The sequence below is a fragment of the Phocoena sinus genome, chromosome 11 (genome assembly GCF_008692025.1).
Source record: "Phocoena sinus isolate mPhoSin1 chromosome 11, mPhoSin1.pri, whole genome shotgun sequence".
Classification (NCBI taxonomy): Eukaryota; Metazoa; Chordata; class Mammalia; order Artiodactyla; family Phocoenidae; genus Phocoena; species Phocoena sinus.
This window is the reverse complement of record NC_045773.1, coordinates 48,821,606-48,839,819: the sequence shown is the minus strand read 5'-3', so window position 1 is coordinate 48,839,819 and position 18,214 is coordinate 48,821,606. Positions and strand designations below refer to the sequence as shown.

Here is an 18,214-nt window from a genome sequence, read left to right as displayed (position 1 = left end):
TGGCTCCAATCTTAGTGAAACAGCAGTGGAATCACTGTTCTGTGTTGGTTTCTGACCTACACAGTGACTGCCATTTACTTTTATGTTTTGGTCAGTTAGATAATAAGAAAAAGGAGAGTTTTGATGTTTGTTTTAGATGAGGTCTGTTTCTCCAGCTTCTCTGTGTCCTCTCTGTGATGAATGTTCAGCACCGTTGGTTAACAACTCTGGCTGCCTGAAAAACAGTGCAACTGCAGGATCGCATGCAGTGCTTCCACTTCCCAGAAACTGGAGAGGAAAGTAGCGCTGGGTTTCGTTTTTGACCATGTGAAGTGACCAAGCTCTTCCTGTCTCCAGTTACGAACAGCACTGGACAAGATCGAGGAGATGGAGATGACCAACAGCCATCTGGCCAAGCGGCTGGAGAAGATGAAGGCCAACAGGACAGCACTGCTGGCCCAGCAATAGGGAGGCCGCCCTGCTGCCCGGGCCCCGCCTGGAAGGACTGATCTTTCGTCCACTCAGACCCCTTTCAGGACTGTTTGAGCTTTGTCATTAAAATAGCCACCTTTGTATTTTATAATTTATGAGAGAATGAAACAGGTTTGAATCTTCATGAATGAACACTTTGGATTTTGTTGGTAGTTTGATTCTAGACTAAGAATTGGTCCATGCCGTTATTATTTTTTATTTCCATAATTTTAGAATCAAGTTTACTCACCATTTTTCCCCAGCTGCCTCAGTGACTGGGCACTCGGAGGCTTTGGCACGGGTTCTGGAGGACAGCGATTCAGCGCTCACCGAGGTACTTCCTGGAGACCTCAGAAAACACAAGTGCCTTCTCCACAGTGCAATTCAGACTTCAGTGATCTCCAGTGGTCAAAAGACACTTACCCTTAATATCAGGTAGCATTTGTATTTTAGTGAAGAAACAAGCTCACAGGTGGGGAATATATGTTTCACTCAAATTTATATGTTTGGAGGAAAAAGCCTTTTTTTGTAAGATATTTAAATTTATATAAGAAAATGTTAGAAAAAGATACGGGGAGTGTACATAAAACTTGCTTTATTGCATGGGGCAGGGGAAGTCCAAGGCCTGTACTCTTAAAGTAAGAGTAGGGTCCTTAGTCTTCACATCAACTGTGCTGTATCTTGAAAAGTATTTCATCTGCTGCTCATCTGTGGAATGAAACCTCAGACCAGCCCGATGAGGGAGGGAGGGCAGGCCAGGCCAGGCAGGTGGGAAGTCGGCCTGAAGATTCTATTAAATACACCCTTTTGCTGACTACAGTTGGCTACTGACACATTCATTTTCTTAGAGGAGCCTTTAAAACTAGTCATTGGCAATCATGCCCACCTAGCTCACCCCGCTTTTCTCTCCTTAAGGAAAAATAATCTGGAATATAGAATTTCTTTTAAGAACTTCAGTTTCATCTTTAAAGGCACCCAGTTTAAGAGGATTTTATCATCGAGTCGTAGCCATGTTACAGTATTTGTGATTCTCTTTTGCTCTCAGAATTGAGGTGGTTTTATGGAAATGATTATTGTATCTTCAATGTGTTTGTTTACACGGAAAAAATATGGGGGAAAGTCTAATGAATTAAGGCCACATCAGATAAAATTAGACTTGAAACTAGGTAATAAAATTAACTTAAATATGAATAAAATCTCTAATAATTATTCCCTTCTTTAGAATAATTAGCTCTTTGTGTTTAAAACATGGAAACCAGGGGCTTCCCTGGTGGTGCAGTGCTTAAGAATCCACCTGCCAATGCAGGGGACACGGGTTCAAGCCCTGGTCCAGGAAGATCCCACATAACGCAGAGCACCTAAGCCCATGCGCCAGAACTACTGAAGCCCACGCACCTAGAGCCCATGCTCCACAACAAGAGAAGCCACCACAAGAAGCCCACGCACCGCAACGAAGAGTAGCCCCCGCTCGCTGCAACTAGCGAAAGCCTACAAGCAGCAACGAAGACCCAACACAGCCAAAAATAAATTTTAAAAAATAAAATAATTCAGGAAATTGGTTTCCATATTTTGAGATGATTTCCTATAAGTTTTCTTTCAGTTGATGTGTGGGAGTGGGCAGTGACGAGGCATGTTCTGAAATGCAGATTTATCCTAGAATCCCATACATACCTGGAACTGAAACATCGTGTAGTCCACCTCTTGAGGCCTTGGAAATCCCTCTTCCTCTCCACCCATGGTCACTCAGCCTGTGCTCCTCCTGGAGCTGTTTTGTTGTCCCAGTCTTTTCCAAATGGAATGGTTCCACTTCTTGTAAAATAGACTCTTCTTTTCCACAGAACTTTCTTCACTGAGCCTTGTAATCTGGACTTTACCTCAAAACTACAGGCATTCTTCCTCCCTGTGCTGACTGCACATTTCTATTAATGCAGGCTAATACTAAGGTAGCTTATTTTAATGGTACTTACAGTTTCAGTTTGTATTTTTACAACACCCTTCAAACAAGAATACCTAGAAATTCCTTTATCTTAAGCTGGTAGTATTGATAGCCATTAACAAAGTGAGCTAACTTAAAAACTCATGCCTGTTTTGGACTGGATAAGAACTATTTTCTTCAAATTTTTAAATTAAGAATAAATTAATTAGCTTTGGTTACTGAAGGTACTAATAGAGTGACTATGCAGAAAGCTGAATTGACAATGTCATCAGCACCTCTTATAGGTTCAGGACCTCTTTTTTAAAAAGGCACCTGAACCAACATAATATTTATCACCTGATATTAGAAATTCACCAGAACACAGAAAGAATCGAATCAATGCATGATCTATAAAGTCTTTAAGGCCCTTTTAGAATTCTTATCAGACGTCCAGGAGGCTTTCAAACTACTTTTGGGATTCTTCAACACAATCAGTATACACTAGGTGAAAATGGATCTAGGAAAATTTCAAGTGTAATGAAATTAAATAAAAAACCATGTTAGGACAAATTTGACTTTATTTATAGTCAATCCACCATGCATGAAGGAGTGCTACTAGTTAAAATGCAAATGTGAGTTCAACCTACCAATGTCGGGATAAAGAGGAAGAACGGCCCATCCCAGAGGCCATAGACGACCATAGTTAACACCTCTCGAAGACCTTATATAGATCGGGCAGGTTAGCAAGCTGCAGGATGTTTCCATCTTCTGTGAAATGTTTCGGAGGCAGAAGGTGTGAGCGGAAGGCTTTATAGACAACATGCTCCACAGTCCACTTCCAGGGGTTTGGAGTAGAGCTGGGCACTTCACTCTGAAAGAGACATGTTAGATGTTCACATCCCAGTCTACACTGGTTTCCTGGCTGATGTGCACTGGGCCTGGAGAGTCTTGGTGGCTGATAATGGGCTGTGTGACCTAATGCTTGTGAAGTGTCTTTTCTAGGCCAGCCTCTCAAGGATCCTACAGGCCTGAGCAGAGAGATGAGATGGAAGAAAAGAATCAGTCGCGGCTTTTGTGACGCTTCCTCCCATGGAAACTGTTACCATTCAAGGGAGAGTGTGTTTACTGTAGCAGGATCTAATATAATGTTTGGATGGCAGTAGTAGGAAGTGCATTCCGTAATTACCACTAAATTTGGAGTCTCAATGTCGTTCTATTTCCCAAAAAGCTCCACAGGTAAGAAATGAAAAAATAAATGAGGATTATTTTACTCCACCCTTCCCCTCCTACATCTAAGCCTTAGGCTGCCTCATGTAAAAGAAGATGTTCTTTCCCATCCATCCTTCCTCACCTTGAAGTCAGTGTTTCCAGTCAAACGGGATACTCTCAGCACAGTTTGGTAAGTGTGCTATCTTGCCGCCTCCATTGGAATGAGATGGTTCCAGGGCCTCTGGCCAACACGACCTGGGACTGGATCTCCGCTCCACCACCCACAGGCTCTGGGAACCCTTGAGCACCCGCTGAAACTGTCCCTTAGCTTCCTCACCCATGAAGCTGGAGCAACAGCATGTCATCTCAGAGGAGGACTAGGAGCAATCACCGAGCCAGTTACGTGTATCGAGTACCCACCCTTCCATTCTTACACTGCAGGCAGGCCTCAGTTTACTGCACTTTGCAGACTGTTACGGGTTTTTTTTTTTTCTTTTCTTTTTAAACACAAATTGAATGTTTGTGGCAACCCTGCATTGAGCAAGCCTACTGGCTCCATTTTTCTAACAGCATTTTTTAATTTAGGTATATACACTGGCTTTTTAGAGACAGTGCTATATACTGTACACTTAACAGACTACAGTATACAGTATAAACATAACTTTTATATGCACTGGGAAACAAAAAAATTTGCGCAACTAGCTTTACTGCAGTGGTCTGAAACGGAACCAATAAAATCTCTGAGGTACTCCTGTATTTCAGTCCCCTCTCCCCCACCCAGCCAAAGCCTCCGAAATAGTTGTGGATTGAAAGAGCACTGTCATCTGACACAGAAACATGAGGAACCCAGGCTGACCTTCCATAAGAGCTGGGGCCCTGACCCAAGTACAGCCGTGTCCCCCTGGCACAGCAGTGGTCAGAGGCAGAGTGAGGCACAAGCCGAAAGAGACTGGGGAGACTGACCCAGAACCTGAAGGCTAAGGCTACACACTTCCAGGCTCACAATGGGAGATACAGTCCACCCACTAGCCCTGAAACTTCCCATTTCTCACTGCGATGGCTTGTGTTTGTACATCTGATGGTGAGGTCACTCTGGAGGCACCTTCTATATTTCAGAAGGAAATAAAACTCATAAGAGCTGACCACTGTGTTTGAAGCTTATATGCAGCGGATCCTAGGAATTTAGAGAGGGCAAGATTGTGCCCCCAGTCCCGGGCACCAGTGCGCACCCTCATACCTGCTGGCCTGAGAGGGTCGACTCCTCAGACACATACTGCTTCCGGATGGAGTAAAACATCGCACATTCTTTACCAAGGCTTTCAAAACATTCCTTTTCGTCATCCCAGTTCACCTGCTCCAAAGAGAGAATTCAATACCTCAACATAGGTACATGCTTTAAACACATTTCATTTCTAAATGGAGATAACAGACAACTTAAAAACTAAACGTGACTTTTTAGGCATTAAAGCTGTAAGTTGGAACTACTGAGTATTGCTGTGGGTGGGCAGGGATGAGAGGGACCTTAGCCATGCTACCCTTTTCCTCTTCATCATTGCAGACGACAGCAGGGCCATGTGCCCTCCCCGCCCCCACCCCACACACACACTCACACACCCACAGGACTGTCATCAGGATTGGCTCCATCACTTGCCTCAGTGGCCAGTCGGAGAATGAAGATAGGCAGACCCTCCAAGGGGGGCACGTAGTTGTCGATCAGAAGGGGTAATCCAACCAGGTTCCCTTCCTGCTTGTGGAAAAAGGCCAGGACAGGGGATAAGAAATCATGCCGTTACAGTTTAAACAAATTCTCCCTGGTGCTTCCTCCAGGTCTTGTCCTCAGACCAGCCGTTCTGGGCAACCAGGTGCTTGACCAGGCTGGGCACTGGGGGCAGCAGAACTAAGCACTTAGAGCTTTCTGTCCTGACATGTAGCAGAGCCACCTTCTCTTTGGATCTGCTCACCAACCAAAGAACACATCAAGGAAAGCCCCAGAAATCAAGGGGTAAGAGGAAGAAACCTCTTAGAGCAAGTGGCAAAGCATCATTTCCTTCACTGGGGCCTGCAGGGGCAGTGGGATTCAGCTCTCCCTCCTGCCTGGGTCCTGCACCCTGGGGACAGGAATGGGCACGAATGGATGATAAAAGTTGTGGAACCTAGAAACACAAATAGGGAGTGAAGATGTCACAGAGGTCACAGGCTGCTTCTGAGAGGGGGCCCAGCCTTCTTGTCCTGATCCTGGACCAAACTACAGAACTTGACTCTTATCTGAAGAATACAATGGAGGTATAAAAATGACCGTCGCCCACCTCATCAATCTCCAAAGAGAAGTAGTCTGCAAGCATCTCAGCCTTCTTTTTCAGAAACTCAACAATGTATTCAGCAAGTCCTTCTTTGGGACCATCTTCCTCTGTCCAGCCACTCTCAGGACTATCTAAGGCAAGCATGGCAAGGTCAAAGAGTGGTGCTGGCTCCTAGGAAGGATCAAAAACATTAGGGGTGAGCATAACAGGGCATCCAACGCAGCCTGAATTCCCACAAAACCATCTTCACAACAGCAGGTGAGAAGCGACAAATCTAACACTCATTCTGCAGTTCTCCCAAAGAAAACACCTGAAAATCCACAACAGAAGCTCATCCTCCTCCTCACCAATGGCCATTGCAACAGAGAAGGTGTGACCAACAAAAAGACCTGCTGAACAGGTGGGAAAGGCGAGGCCGTGAGGAGGCACTTTCCTTCTGTGTAGCTTTAGGGACCCCAATTTCGTATTTCTAGAAAATCACAAGGTAGACACGAAGCAGATCATTCATTTCTTCCTACTGCCTTACCCATAACTAAAGCAAGGGGGAGGGAGAGTGAGTTAAATCCAATGACATTTCAGGTAAATCATCTGATTAGGAAGAAGACAGTAATCTATTGTGAAAAATAAGATGCCTAAATTTTCTTCCATTTCTCTCCTTCAGACATTGTAACTGTTGTCATACATTTTACATATTATAAACCCACAATACACTGTTCTTACTTTTTCATAACAACAGAGGAGTCAATTAACAAAAAGACCTAACAATCCTAAATGTTTATGCACTCAATAACAGAGCTTTAAAATATATGAAGGATAAAACACAACTGTGAAGAGAAATAGACACAACTACATGGAGGCTTCAATATCCTTACCCCAATAATTGACAGAACAAGAAAATCAGGATACAGAAGATTTGAGCATCACTATCAACTTGATACACCTGCCATTTATAGAATATTCTACTCAACAAGCCCATTTTCAAGTGCACATAAAGTATTTACCAACATAGACTATATTCTGGGCCACAAAACAAGTCTCAATAAGTGTAAAAGGATTCCAATATGTTCTCTGCAAAAATGGAATTAAGGGGTTCCCTGGTGGCGCGGTGGTTGAGAATCCGCCTACCAACACAGGGGACATGGGTTCGAGTCCTGGTCCGGGAAGATCCCACATGCCAAGGAGCAACTAAGACCGTGCGCCACAACTACTGAGCCTGCGCTCTAGAGCCCACAAGCCACAACTACTGAAGCCCGCGCACCTAGAGCCCGTGCTCCGCAACAAGAAAAGCAACCGCAATGAGAAGCCCACACACCACAACGAAGAGTAGCCCCTGCTTGCAGCAATTACAGAAAGCCCACGTTCAGCAACGAAGACTCAATGCAGCCAAAAAATAAAATGAAACAAATAACTTTTTAAAAATGGAATTAAATTAGAAATCAATACCAGATCTCTGGAAAATCCCCAAGTAATTAGAAACTAAGTAATATACTTCTAAATAATGCGAGGGTCAAAGAAAAAATCAAAAGGGAATTTAGAAAGTATTCTGAACTGAATGAAAATGAAAACAACTTATCAAAATGTGTGGGAAGCTGCTAAAGCAGCACTTGGGAGAAATTTATAGTACTTAGCACCTATACTAGAAAAGAAAGATCTCAAATCAGTGACCTCAGCTTCTGAAACAGAAAAACAAATTAAACTTAAAGTAAGTAGAGGAAAGGAAATATAAAGATCAGAGCAGGTAGCAATGAAATAGAAATCAGAAAATTAACAGAAAAATCAATGAAACAAAAATTCAGTTGAGATCAAACCCTCAGCCAGACTGATCAAGTTAAAAAGATATAAATTACCAAGATTAGGAATGACAGAATACAGTACATCAGTACAGATCTACAGACATTAAAAGAATAAAAAATATTCTGAACTTTATGGCAGTAAATTTGAAAACTTAAACGGACAAATTTCTTGAAAGAAACCAAATACCAAGGCTCACTCAAGAAAAAGCTAACATGAATAGCTCTATATCTATGAAAGAAATTGAATTTTTAGTTAAAAATCTTCCTGTGAGGAAATCTCCAGGCCCAGATGGCTTCACTGATGAATTTTACCAAACATTTAAGGAATAAACAATTCTACACAAACTCTTTCGGATGATGGAAAAGGAAAAGGTATTTCCCAACTCATTCTATGAGGCCAGCATTACCCCATACCAAAACCAGACAAAGACAATACAAGAAAACTACACACCAATATCATTCGTGAATGCAGATGTTACGAGTTGTAAACAAGGGACTTCCCTGGTGGTCCAGTGGTTAGGACTCCACACTTTCACTGCCGGGGCCTGGGTTTAATCCCTGATCAGGGAACTAAGATCCCACAAGACGCGCAGCCCAGCCAAAAAAAAAAAAGTTGTAAGCGAAATTTTGACAAATCAATTCCAGTAATATATAAAAAGGGTAATAGTAATACATCATGTACAAGCAGGGTTCACCCCAGGAATGCAAGACTGGTTTAAAATATGAAAATCAATCAATGTAATTCACTATAGTAACAAACTAAAAAAAGGAAAACCATACAATTATCTGAACAGATATAGAGGAAGCATCTGAAAAAATTCAGCATCCATTCCTGAATAAAAACTCTGAGCAAACAAGGAATAGAAGGGAACTTCCTCAACCGCCTAAGGGTCATCTCCAAAAAACCTACGGATGGCAGAAAGCTTACTTCATAGTCAAAAGCTGAATGCTTCCCCCAAGATCAGGAATAAGAAGGATTTCCATTCTCACCACTACTGTTCAACCTTGTACTAAGCTTCTTGCCAGTGTAATCAAGCAAGCGAAAGTAAGAAAAGGCATCCAAATTGGAAAGGAAGGAATAAAACTGTCTTTACTCACAGATGCTATGATCATCTATGTAGAAAATCTGCTGGAGTCAATAAAAAAGCTACTAGAACTACTAAGTGAGTTTAACTAGGTCACAAGATATAAGATTAATGTACCAAAACACTTGTATTTCTAGATACTAGCAACAAATGATTGACAATTTATAAAAATGTCACAATAGTATCCAAAAAATATGAAATATTAAGGGATAAATTAACAAAAGATTTTCTCCCCAAATTGATCCATAGATTCAACACAATCCCAATAAAAATTCCAGAGGGTTTTTTGTAGAGTATGTCAGATGTAAAAAGCAGACATGAAACTACATAGTATGATTTTTAACTCTAAATTAAAATTAGGCAATGACAAGGTCTTGAAAGAAATGGACTAAACTTGTTAGCTGGAGTTGTGTTTGGGTCATGGGCTTTAAAGAATGTTTACTTCTATTTTTATCTCTTTCCAAGTTTTCTTAAGTAGATATGTATTAATTTCTATAATAATAATAATAAACATTTAAGTTGGCTACCAAATGACTGTTCTGCTTTGTATAAAACTATATGAAGATACCTCCATATGCAAATCATACAATAAACTATTCTAAGCATATTTAGAAAAATTTAATATACTACAAATAAGATAATAAGGCAGAGCTATTTTCAGAAATGACCAGTTGTTGAAGTTTCAGAAATGAGAACCAGGAAATAAACTTACCGATAACCTCAGAACACCAAAATTGGCAAAATCATAAATGAGAATCTGATAGAACAGTTCTTCACTGAAAATAAAAATGAAGTGACATTAAGGAAAAGCTGAATCCATGCTTCAGAGCCAAGCAGTAGGGACAAAATGGGAGAGATAACCCGAGACGGGTAGGACAGAGATGTGCTGCTTCGCGGTGGCCTTTCTAACAGTCCTGGGATCTCCTGCTCCACCAGGGCTTTGGTGGCCGGCCTCTGCACACAGGTCAGACCACTAAGACCATCTGCCTTGTCATCACCCGTGCTCTGTCCCCACCCCTCTGGTGCTGTAAAAGGTTCTAACACTCAGTAGTGATAAAGTTAAGAAGGAGTTTTTGTTTGCTCACCTTTTCCCCACTTGCAAAGAATCCTATAAATGACTTCTTTTACAACTCACCATTTAAAAAATATGGGCTGTATAGGGAGGGCAGGGACGTGACCCCGGTTTTAAATCCAATCAGTTGGACTTAAAGGGCTGAGAGTGGGCGGTGCAGCAGACGTCCGCCAAAGCATCTCCCACAGTACCCTGCTGTACACAGCACACGCTGCAATGCTCCACCAGCACTAAGCCCTTAGCACCCAGTTCACAGCAGCCAACTTTTATTGAGCACTGGGCATCTACCAAACCCAGGCATCTCATGTAATTTTACCTTCACAAAACCCTGCAAGTTAAGTAGTAATAACCCAAATTTCTCATCTTACAGATGAGAAATCCGAGACACAGATTAGGAAAGTGACTTGTCCATGGTCACATAAATGGTAAATGGTTGAGCCCAGATGTGAAACGACATGTGACTAAAGCCAGGGCCCTTTCCAACTATGTCATCCTGCTCTCCCCAGGTTTTCCTGCCTCTGCCTCCAGGACTACTCTTCTAGCAGCTCTGCTTTTTTCACATTCGCACCGATTTACCTAAGTTTGGTGGTGTTGAGAAGGTATAACTTGGTCTGATGCTGTGCCAAGGCCCATTGCGGATTCACACAGCCCACAAATGAGTGGTTACGCAGCACCTCCCGGAGAGCTGGAAAACAAGACACAGGTCAGTAACTGCACCCCACCAACACCTCTCTGCAGCCCAAAGCACCAGAACTAGAGACAACAAACAGGTACCTGAATGGAACCTCTTGCTGAAAGTACACACGAAGAAGGAATAAGATAGAACTAATCTTTCAAAATGCAACAAGGAATTGCCAAAAGATTTAGGAATACTCAAAGATCACCATCCAAGACAAAGCAGGAAGCCAGAGAAGTAACAAGAGCTCTGAAACCAGCTTTATCCAAAGACACTGGAGGAACTGCAGGTATCAAGAACTTCAGTTTTTGCAGGCTCTGAGGTGTAGAGAAAGAAAAACAGAAGCCTAGGAATGGTGTGAAATGTGGACTGTAACAGGAGGCCACTTCCCCTCTTTTGCAGCCAGGATTCACACTAAGCAGGTTGCTTGACAACTTAAAGTGGAGATTTTAGTTTAAACTGATTCCAGGGCTGACTGTTCCTCCAGGTTCCTGATAGAATCAAATGCAAATTCTCTCTGGAGAAATTCATCTTCAACCCAGACTTCAAATAATTCCTCACAGATAAAGTACCAGGACTTAGTGGTCAAAAAGTTACAAAACACACAAAGAAACTAGGCACCAAGAATTAGAATCCAGAAGAAATCACAGAATCACATCTGCCAAGTTTTAGAGACTGGAAATATTGGCAAAGATGATAAAATAATAAGCATGTTCAGTATGCTTAAGAGGTATTAAAACATTGAATAAGTGACAGGAGACTATCAAAACTGATCAAGGAAAGACAAATATATGATATCACTTACATGTGGAATCTAAAATATAATACAAATAAACTTATTTACAAAACAAACAGACTCACACACAAAGAAAAATTTATGATTACCAAAGAGGAAAGCAGGTGGGGATGAATTAGGATTATGGGATTAACAGATATACACTACTATATATAAAACAAGGATCTACTGCATACCACAGTGAACTATATTCAACATCTTGTAATAACCTAGAATGGAAAAGAATCTGAAAAAGAATATGTGTGTGTGTGTGTGTGTGTGTGTGTGTGTGTGTAACTGAATGACTGCTGTACATCTGAAACAATATTGTAAATCAACTATAGTGCAATTTAAAAAATAAATAGAAAAAGGAAACAGAAATAACACCAATCTTACATAAACTCTTTCAAAAAATAAAGGAAGAATAATTCCTACCTCACAAGGTTAGCATAACCCTAATACCAAACCTGAGAAGACACTGAAAAAAGGAAAATTTTAGACCAATATCCTTTACAGTCATAGGTGCAAAAATCCTAAACAAAACATCAGCAAATTAAATCCAGCAATATATTAAAAAAAAAAAAGAATAATACAATCAAGAAGAGATAAGCCCAGGAAAGCAAGGTGATTTAGCATCTGGAAAATCTCACCATATTAACAGAATAAATGAGAAACACATGATCATTTTAGATATAGAAAGAGTATTAGACAACAACAATTTATAATTAAAAACTCTCAACAAACTAGGAACAGAAAATAACTTCCTTAATCTGAAAAGGGCATCTATGGAAAACCTCCAGCTAACATCATGTTTAATGGTGAAATACTGAATGTGTTCTTTCCACAATGGAGAACAAGATAATTAACACCCATGCTCACTCATCCTATTTGACGTTGTACTGGGGGTCCTAACCACTGTAGTGAGGCAAGGAAACAGTATAAAAATATGAAAGGAAAAAAGTAGAACTGTCTCTATCTGCACCTTTGGCAAGGTCACGTGATACAACATCTTTTGTATTTTAATATGCTAACAGGTGGGGGTCAAAATACCATGGTAAACAATGGGGAAAATGATTTTATTCTGACTCAATCTTAAAAATTTAAACCAAAGTTAATAAAAATAATTTCTATTAAAAATGATCAAGGAGATTTCAAAAAAAACAAAATTTCTAAAAATAAAAAGTATAATAACTGAAATTAAAAATCAAGATAGACTGGGGCTTCCCTGGTGGCGCAGTGGTTGATAATCTGCCTGCTAATGCAGGGGACACGGGTTCGAGCCCTGGTCTGGGAGGATCCCACATGCCGTGGAGCAACTAGGCCCGTGAGCCACAACTACTGAGCCTGTGCGTCTGGAGCCTGTGCTCTGCAACAAGAGAGGCCGCGATAGTGAGAGGCCCACGCACCGCGATGAAGAGTGGCCCCCGCTTGCCACAACTAGAGAAAGCCCTCGCACAGAAACGAAGACCCAACAGCCAAAATTAAATAAATTGTCTAAAAAAAAAAAAATGGCATGAACATTACCACAATAAAGGGGGAAAATACTCTTTAAAAAAAAATCAAGATAGACTGAACAGAGTGGACAAAGTTGGCAAGGTAATTAATGGTAAGGTAGATCTAAAAAAATTATCCAAAGTGCAGCACAGAGAGACAAAGAAATGGAAAATATGAAAGATAGCTTATGCAATATGGAGAAGAATAAATATGTAAGTAAGTCCCGGAAGGGGCAGGGAACAGGGAGAGACAGTAACTGGAGACTCTCAAGACAAAAGATCAGAGAATATCCCAGAAGTGATGAAAGACACCAAACCTCAGCTCCAGGAAGCCCAACAAAATCCACACCTGAGATAAGCAGGATACTAAAGAGATCTTAAAAGCTCTCAGAGAGAAAAGAGAGAATACCCACAAAGTATTAAAATATAAGACTGACAGCTGAATTTTCAACAGCAACAGTAGAAGCCAATGACTGATAAAATAACACCTTCAATGCACTGAGAAAAAATAATTGCCAATCTGGAATTTTAAACCCAGCAAAGAAACTTATCAAAATAAAGATGGATTAGACAAAGCAAAACTCAGCTTGCCATCTCAGGCCCCACAGAAGGAGGTGCTTAGGGCAGACCATGAAAGGTCTGAGGAAAAGAATTATGAGCAGAAAATATTGGTTAAACCCAAACAAACTGACAGTAACAACATAACATGGAACAATGAGATATTCACATGGAAACTGTGACTGTAACACCATATACCAAAAATTAATTCCAGGTGGACTAGAGATTTAAGTATAAGCATTTTAGGAGATAATATAAGAATATAGATTTAATTATCCCAGAGATAGAAAGAATTTCCTAAATAAGATTAAAAGGCCAATGTGTGGCAGAGGAGTGATCAAGATGGCAGAGTACTAGGACGTGAAGCTCACCTCCTCCCACAGATACAACAAAAATACATCTACATGTGAACAATTCTCACAGGATACCTACTGAACACTGGCAGAAGACCTTAGACCTCTGAAAGGGCAAGAAAATCTCCACGTAACCAAGTAAGGCAAAAATTAAATAAATAAATAAGAAAGCAAGAAAGGAATCGGGACAGGACCTGCATCCCTGGGATGAAGCTGTAAAAGATGAAAGGTTCCCGTAGCCTGGGAAGTCCCGTCACCAGCGGGGAATCAACCAGGACAGAGGGGGAGCTTCAGAACCTCAGAGAACACAGCAACCAGTCTGCAGCAGTTAGAACAGAGAAAGACATGCACAGTCAGTACCACAGCTCTGCACTTCTGAGCCTGAGACACCTATCTGCCGATACAGGCGGGGCTGGGTGCGGAAGCTTGAGCTTCAGAGATCAGACCCAGAGAGAGGACTGGGATGGACTGCACAGAAACAGCCTGAAGGGGCTGGAGCCTGGTGCAACCACACCTGATGGTGTATGCAGAGGAAGCCTGGGCTGCCTTAGAGGCCAGGTGCCATTGTGTCAGTAGTGCGTGAGGGGAGGGGCGGGAACCACCATTACAGCCTTTCTACCCGCGAGAGCTCTAAGGCAGCAAGACACTGCCTACACGAGCTCCAGGAGCAGTCACAAGTCGCTGCTGCTCCCTGGACTTCAGGAGCAGTCTCGAGCTGCGCACCTTGCCCTCCCAGACTCCAGGAGCAGTCCCGAGCCACCTCCATTCTAACCATGCGCTCTGGGGGCACACGTGAGCTGCCACTGCCACTGAGAACTCCACGACCAGGCACCAGCCACAATATCTGCACATCCACTATCAAGAGGTAACGGCCAGCACACACTAAGGAAAGAGGTAGCAGACATCCAGACTAAAAACAGACCTCACACCAAAAACTCTTAAACCCACACAAGCTACACAGGGAGGCTTCCACATATAAATAGCCCTCCAAGACCACAGCAGATAATTGTTTCTCCTAAACTCATAGAGCAAGAGAACTATAAGTAAAATGAAGAAGCAGAGGAACCACTCCCAATTAAAAGACCAAGAGAATTCCCCTGAAATAACAAACAATGAAACAGACCTCTTCAGTCTAATAGACACTGAGTTCAAAAAGGAGATAATGAAAATACTGAAGGAATTTAGAAAGGCTATTGACAGAAATGCAGAGTACTGTAAAAAGGAACTAGAAGCTATAAAGAGGGACCAAGAAAAGTTAGAAAACTCATTTGCTGAGATGAAAACTGAACCAAAGACAATGAATAGAAGAATAAATAATGCAGAAGAATGAATAAGTAACCAGGAAGATAGAATAATGGAAATGACCCAATCAGAACAGCAGACAGAAAGCCAAATGAAAAAAAAAAAAAAAAAAAAATGAAAGCAACATAAGAGACCTACGGGATAATATAAATTGTGCCAATGTATGCATAATAAGGAGTCCAGAAGGGGAAGAAAGAGAAAAGGGGATCAAAAATGTATTTGAAGAAATTACGGCTGAAAACTTCCCAAACCTAAAGAAGGAAACAGATATCCAGGTACAGGAAGCACAGAGGATCCCAAACAAGGTAAACCCAAACAGACCTACACCAAGACATATTATAATAAAAATGGCAAAAGTTAAAGAGAGGATTCTAAAGGCAGCAAGAGAAAAACAAAGGAGGCAAGGGAACCCCCATAAGGCTATCAGCTGATTTCTCGACAGAAACACTGCAGGACAGAAGGGAGTGGAAAGATACATCCAAAGTCCTAAAAGGGAAACATCTGCAACCTAGGATACTCTACCCAGCAAGATTATCATTTAGAATAGAAGGAGGGATAAAGAATTTCTCAGACAAGCAAAAACTAAAAGAATACAGCAATACTAAACCTATCCTAAAGGAAATATTGAAAGGTTTTCTCTAAATAGAAAAGAATCCATAGGAAAGAGAAAATCACAATCAGAAAGCAAATCACCTAAATAAGCCAGTACACAGATTAAAAAAAAATTCTGTGAAACTAATAATAACCACAATGAAACAGCAAAAGGATGAACATGAAGATGTAAATAAGGAGATCAAAATCATAAAATGTGGAGGAGAAAAGTAAGAAAATGTAGATTTTTTTTTCATTCCCTAGAATATGTTTGAGCCTAAATGACTACCAGTCTAAGACAAGTAGATATAGGAAGGGGTTAATATACTTGAAAAATGGTAACCACAAATCAAAAACATACAATAGATTCACAAAAACCAAAAAGAAGAGAACATAAGCATAATACAAAAGAAAATCATCAAACCACAAAAGGAAAAACAAAAAAGGGACAAAGAAGAAATATAAAATCAAAGGGAAAACAAAGTTTAAAATGGCAATAAATACATATCTATCAATAATTACCTTAAATGTCAATGGACTAAACACTCCAATCAAAAGACAGAGTGGGAGATTGGATAAAAAAGCAAGAGCCTATAATATGCTGCCTACAAAAGACCCACTTTAGAGGAAAGGACACACATAGATTGAAAGTGAGGAGATGGAAATAGGTATTTCATGCAAACTGAAATGAAAAGAAAGCAGGGGTTGTAATATTCATATCAGACAAGATAGACTTTAAAACAAAAGCCACGAAGAAAGATCTAAGGACACTATGTAACAATAAAAGAATTAATACAAAAAGAGGATTATTACATTCATATATGCACCTAATACAGGTCAACATATATGCAACTAATACAGGAGCACCCAAATACATAAGACAAATACTAAAAGACATAAAGGGAGAAATTGACAAAAATACAATAACAGTAGGAAACTTTAACGTCCCACTCACATCAATGGACAGATATTCTGGACAGAAAATCAGTGAGGCAACAGAGATCCTAAATAATACAATAGAACAGTTAATTAGACTTAATTGATATTTTCAGGACATTACATCCAAAAAAAAAAGAAATTCTTTCCAAGTGCATATGGAACATTCTCTAGGATTGACCACATACTAGGGCACAAAACAAGCCTCAACAAATTTAAGGATATAGAAATTGTCTCGAGCATCTTTTCTGACCACAACAGCATGAAACTAGAAATCAACCACAGGAATATGGAAAAAACGATTACATGTAGGGCTTCCCTGGTGGCACAGTGGTTGAGAGTTCGCTGCTGATGCAGGGGACACGGGTTCGTGCCCCGGTCCGGGAAGATCCCACATGCCGTGGAGCAGCTAGGCCTGTGAGCCATGGCCACTGAGGCTGTGCGTCTGGAGACTGTGCTCCACAACGGGAGAGGCCACAACAGTGAAAGAAAAAAAAAACAATTACATGGAGACTAAACAACATGCTACTAAAAAAACCCAGCAGGTCAATAATGAAATCAAAGAAAATTTTAAAATACCTTGATATGAATGACAATAAAAATACAACCATACAAAATCTATGGGATGCAGCAAAACCCTTTCTTAGAGTGAAGTTCACAGCCATATAGACCTTCCTCAAAAAACAAGAAAAATCTCAAACAACATAATATACCACTTAAAAGAATTAGAAAAAGAAGAACAAAACCTAGTCAGCAGAAGGAAAGAAATACTCAAGATCAGAGAGAAAATAAATAAAATAGAGATTAAAAAAAATAGAAAAAAATCAATAAACCAAGAGCTGGTTCTTTAAAAGGTTAAACAATATCGACAAACCTCTGGCCAGGCTCACCAAGAAGAAAAGAGAGAGAACCCAAATAAACAAGATAAGAAATGAAAAAGGAGACCTAACAACCAACACCAGAGAAGTACAAAAAACCATAAGGGAATACTATGCCAACAAATACAACAACCTAGAAGAAATAGACAAGTTTCTAGAAACATACAGCCCACCAAAACTGAATCAAGAAGAAACAGATAATTTGAACAGACCAATCACTACTAATGAACGTCCACGACCAGATGGCTTCACAGGCAAATTCTACCAAACCTACAAAGAACTTATACTGATCCTTCCCAAACTCTTCCAAAACATTGATAAGAACACTCCCAAAGACATTCTATGAAGCCACCATCACCTATGACACTAAAACCAAAGACACCACCAAAAAAAGAAAATTAGAGGCCAATATCTTTGATGAATATAGATGTAAAAGTTCTCAAAAAAATATTAGCAAACCAAATCCAACAACACATAAAAAAGATCATACACCAGTCAAGTGGGATTCATCCCAAGTTCACAAGAATGGTTCAACATTTGCAAATCAATCAATGTGATACACCACAGAAACAAAAGAAAAGACAAAAACCACATGATCATCTCAATAGATGCAAAGAAAGCATTTGACAAAATTCTACATCCATTCATGATAAAAAAAAACTTACAAAAGTGGGCATAGAGGAAACATATCTCAACATAATAAAAGCTATTTATGACAAATCCACAGCCCATATAATACTAAAAACAGTGAAAAGCTGAAAGCCTTCCCACTAAAATCTGGAAAAAGACAAGGATGCCCACTCTCGCCTCTTCTATTCAACATACTAT

The 18,214-nt window shown here is 40.5% G+C and overlaps 2 protein-coding genes across 6 annotated transcripts in view; one reads left to right on the top strand and one right to left on the bottom strand.

The window, feature by feature from the left end:
* Positions 1–4,716, top strand: part of LRRFIP2 (LRR binding FLII interacting protein 2) — a 122,873-nt gene extending 118,157 nt beyond the window's left edge. The window contains exon 28 of one of the 4 annotated variants that reach the window (XM_032648091.1): positions 337–4,716. In XM_032648091.1, the coding sequence (XP_032503982.1) occupies positions 337–447 (111 nt within the window). In that variant the 3' untranslated portion in view covers positions 448–4,716. The remainder of the gene's footprint in view (positions 1–336) is intronic. The other 3 variants (XM_032648088.1, XM_032648089.1, XM_032648090.1) reach the window with 3 other exon arrangements.
* MLH1 (mutL homolog 1) overlaps positions 2,928–18,214 on the bottom strand; it is a 51,568-nt gene continuing 36,281 nt past the window's right edge. For both annotated transcript variants that reach the window (XM_032648093.1, XM_032648092.1), the window contains 6 exons: positions 10,401–10,509; positions 9,465–9,528; positions 5,881–6,045; positions 5,226–5,318; positions 4,812–4,925; positions 2,928–3,236 (listed from right to left, as the gene is read on the bottom strand). In XM_032648093.1, the coding sequence (XP_032503984.1) occupies positions 3,069–3,236; positions 4,812–4,925; positions 5,226–5,318; positions 5,881–6,045; positions 9,465–9,528; positions 10,401–10,509 (713 nt within the window). In that variant the 3' untranslated portion in view covers positions 2,928–3,068. The remainder of the gene's footprint in view (positions 3,237–4,811; positions 4,926–5,225; positions 5,319–5,880; positions 6,046–9,464; positions 9,529–10,400; positions 10,510–18,214) is intronic.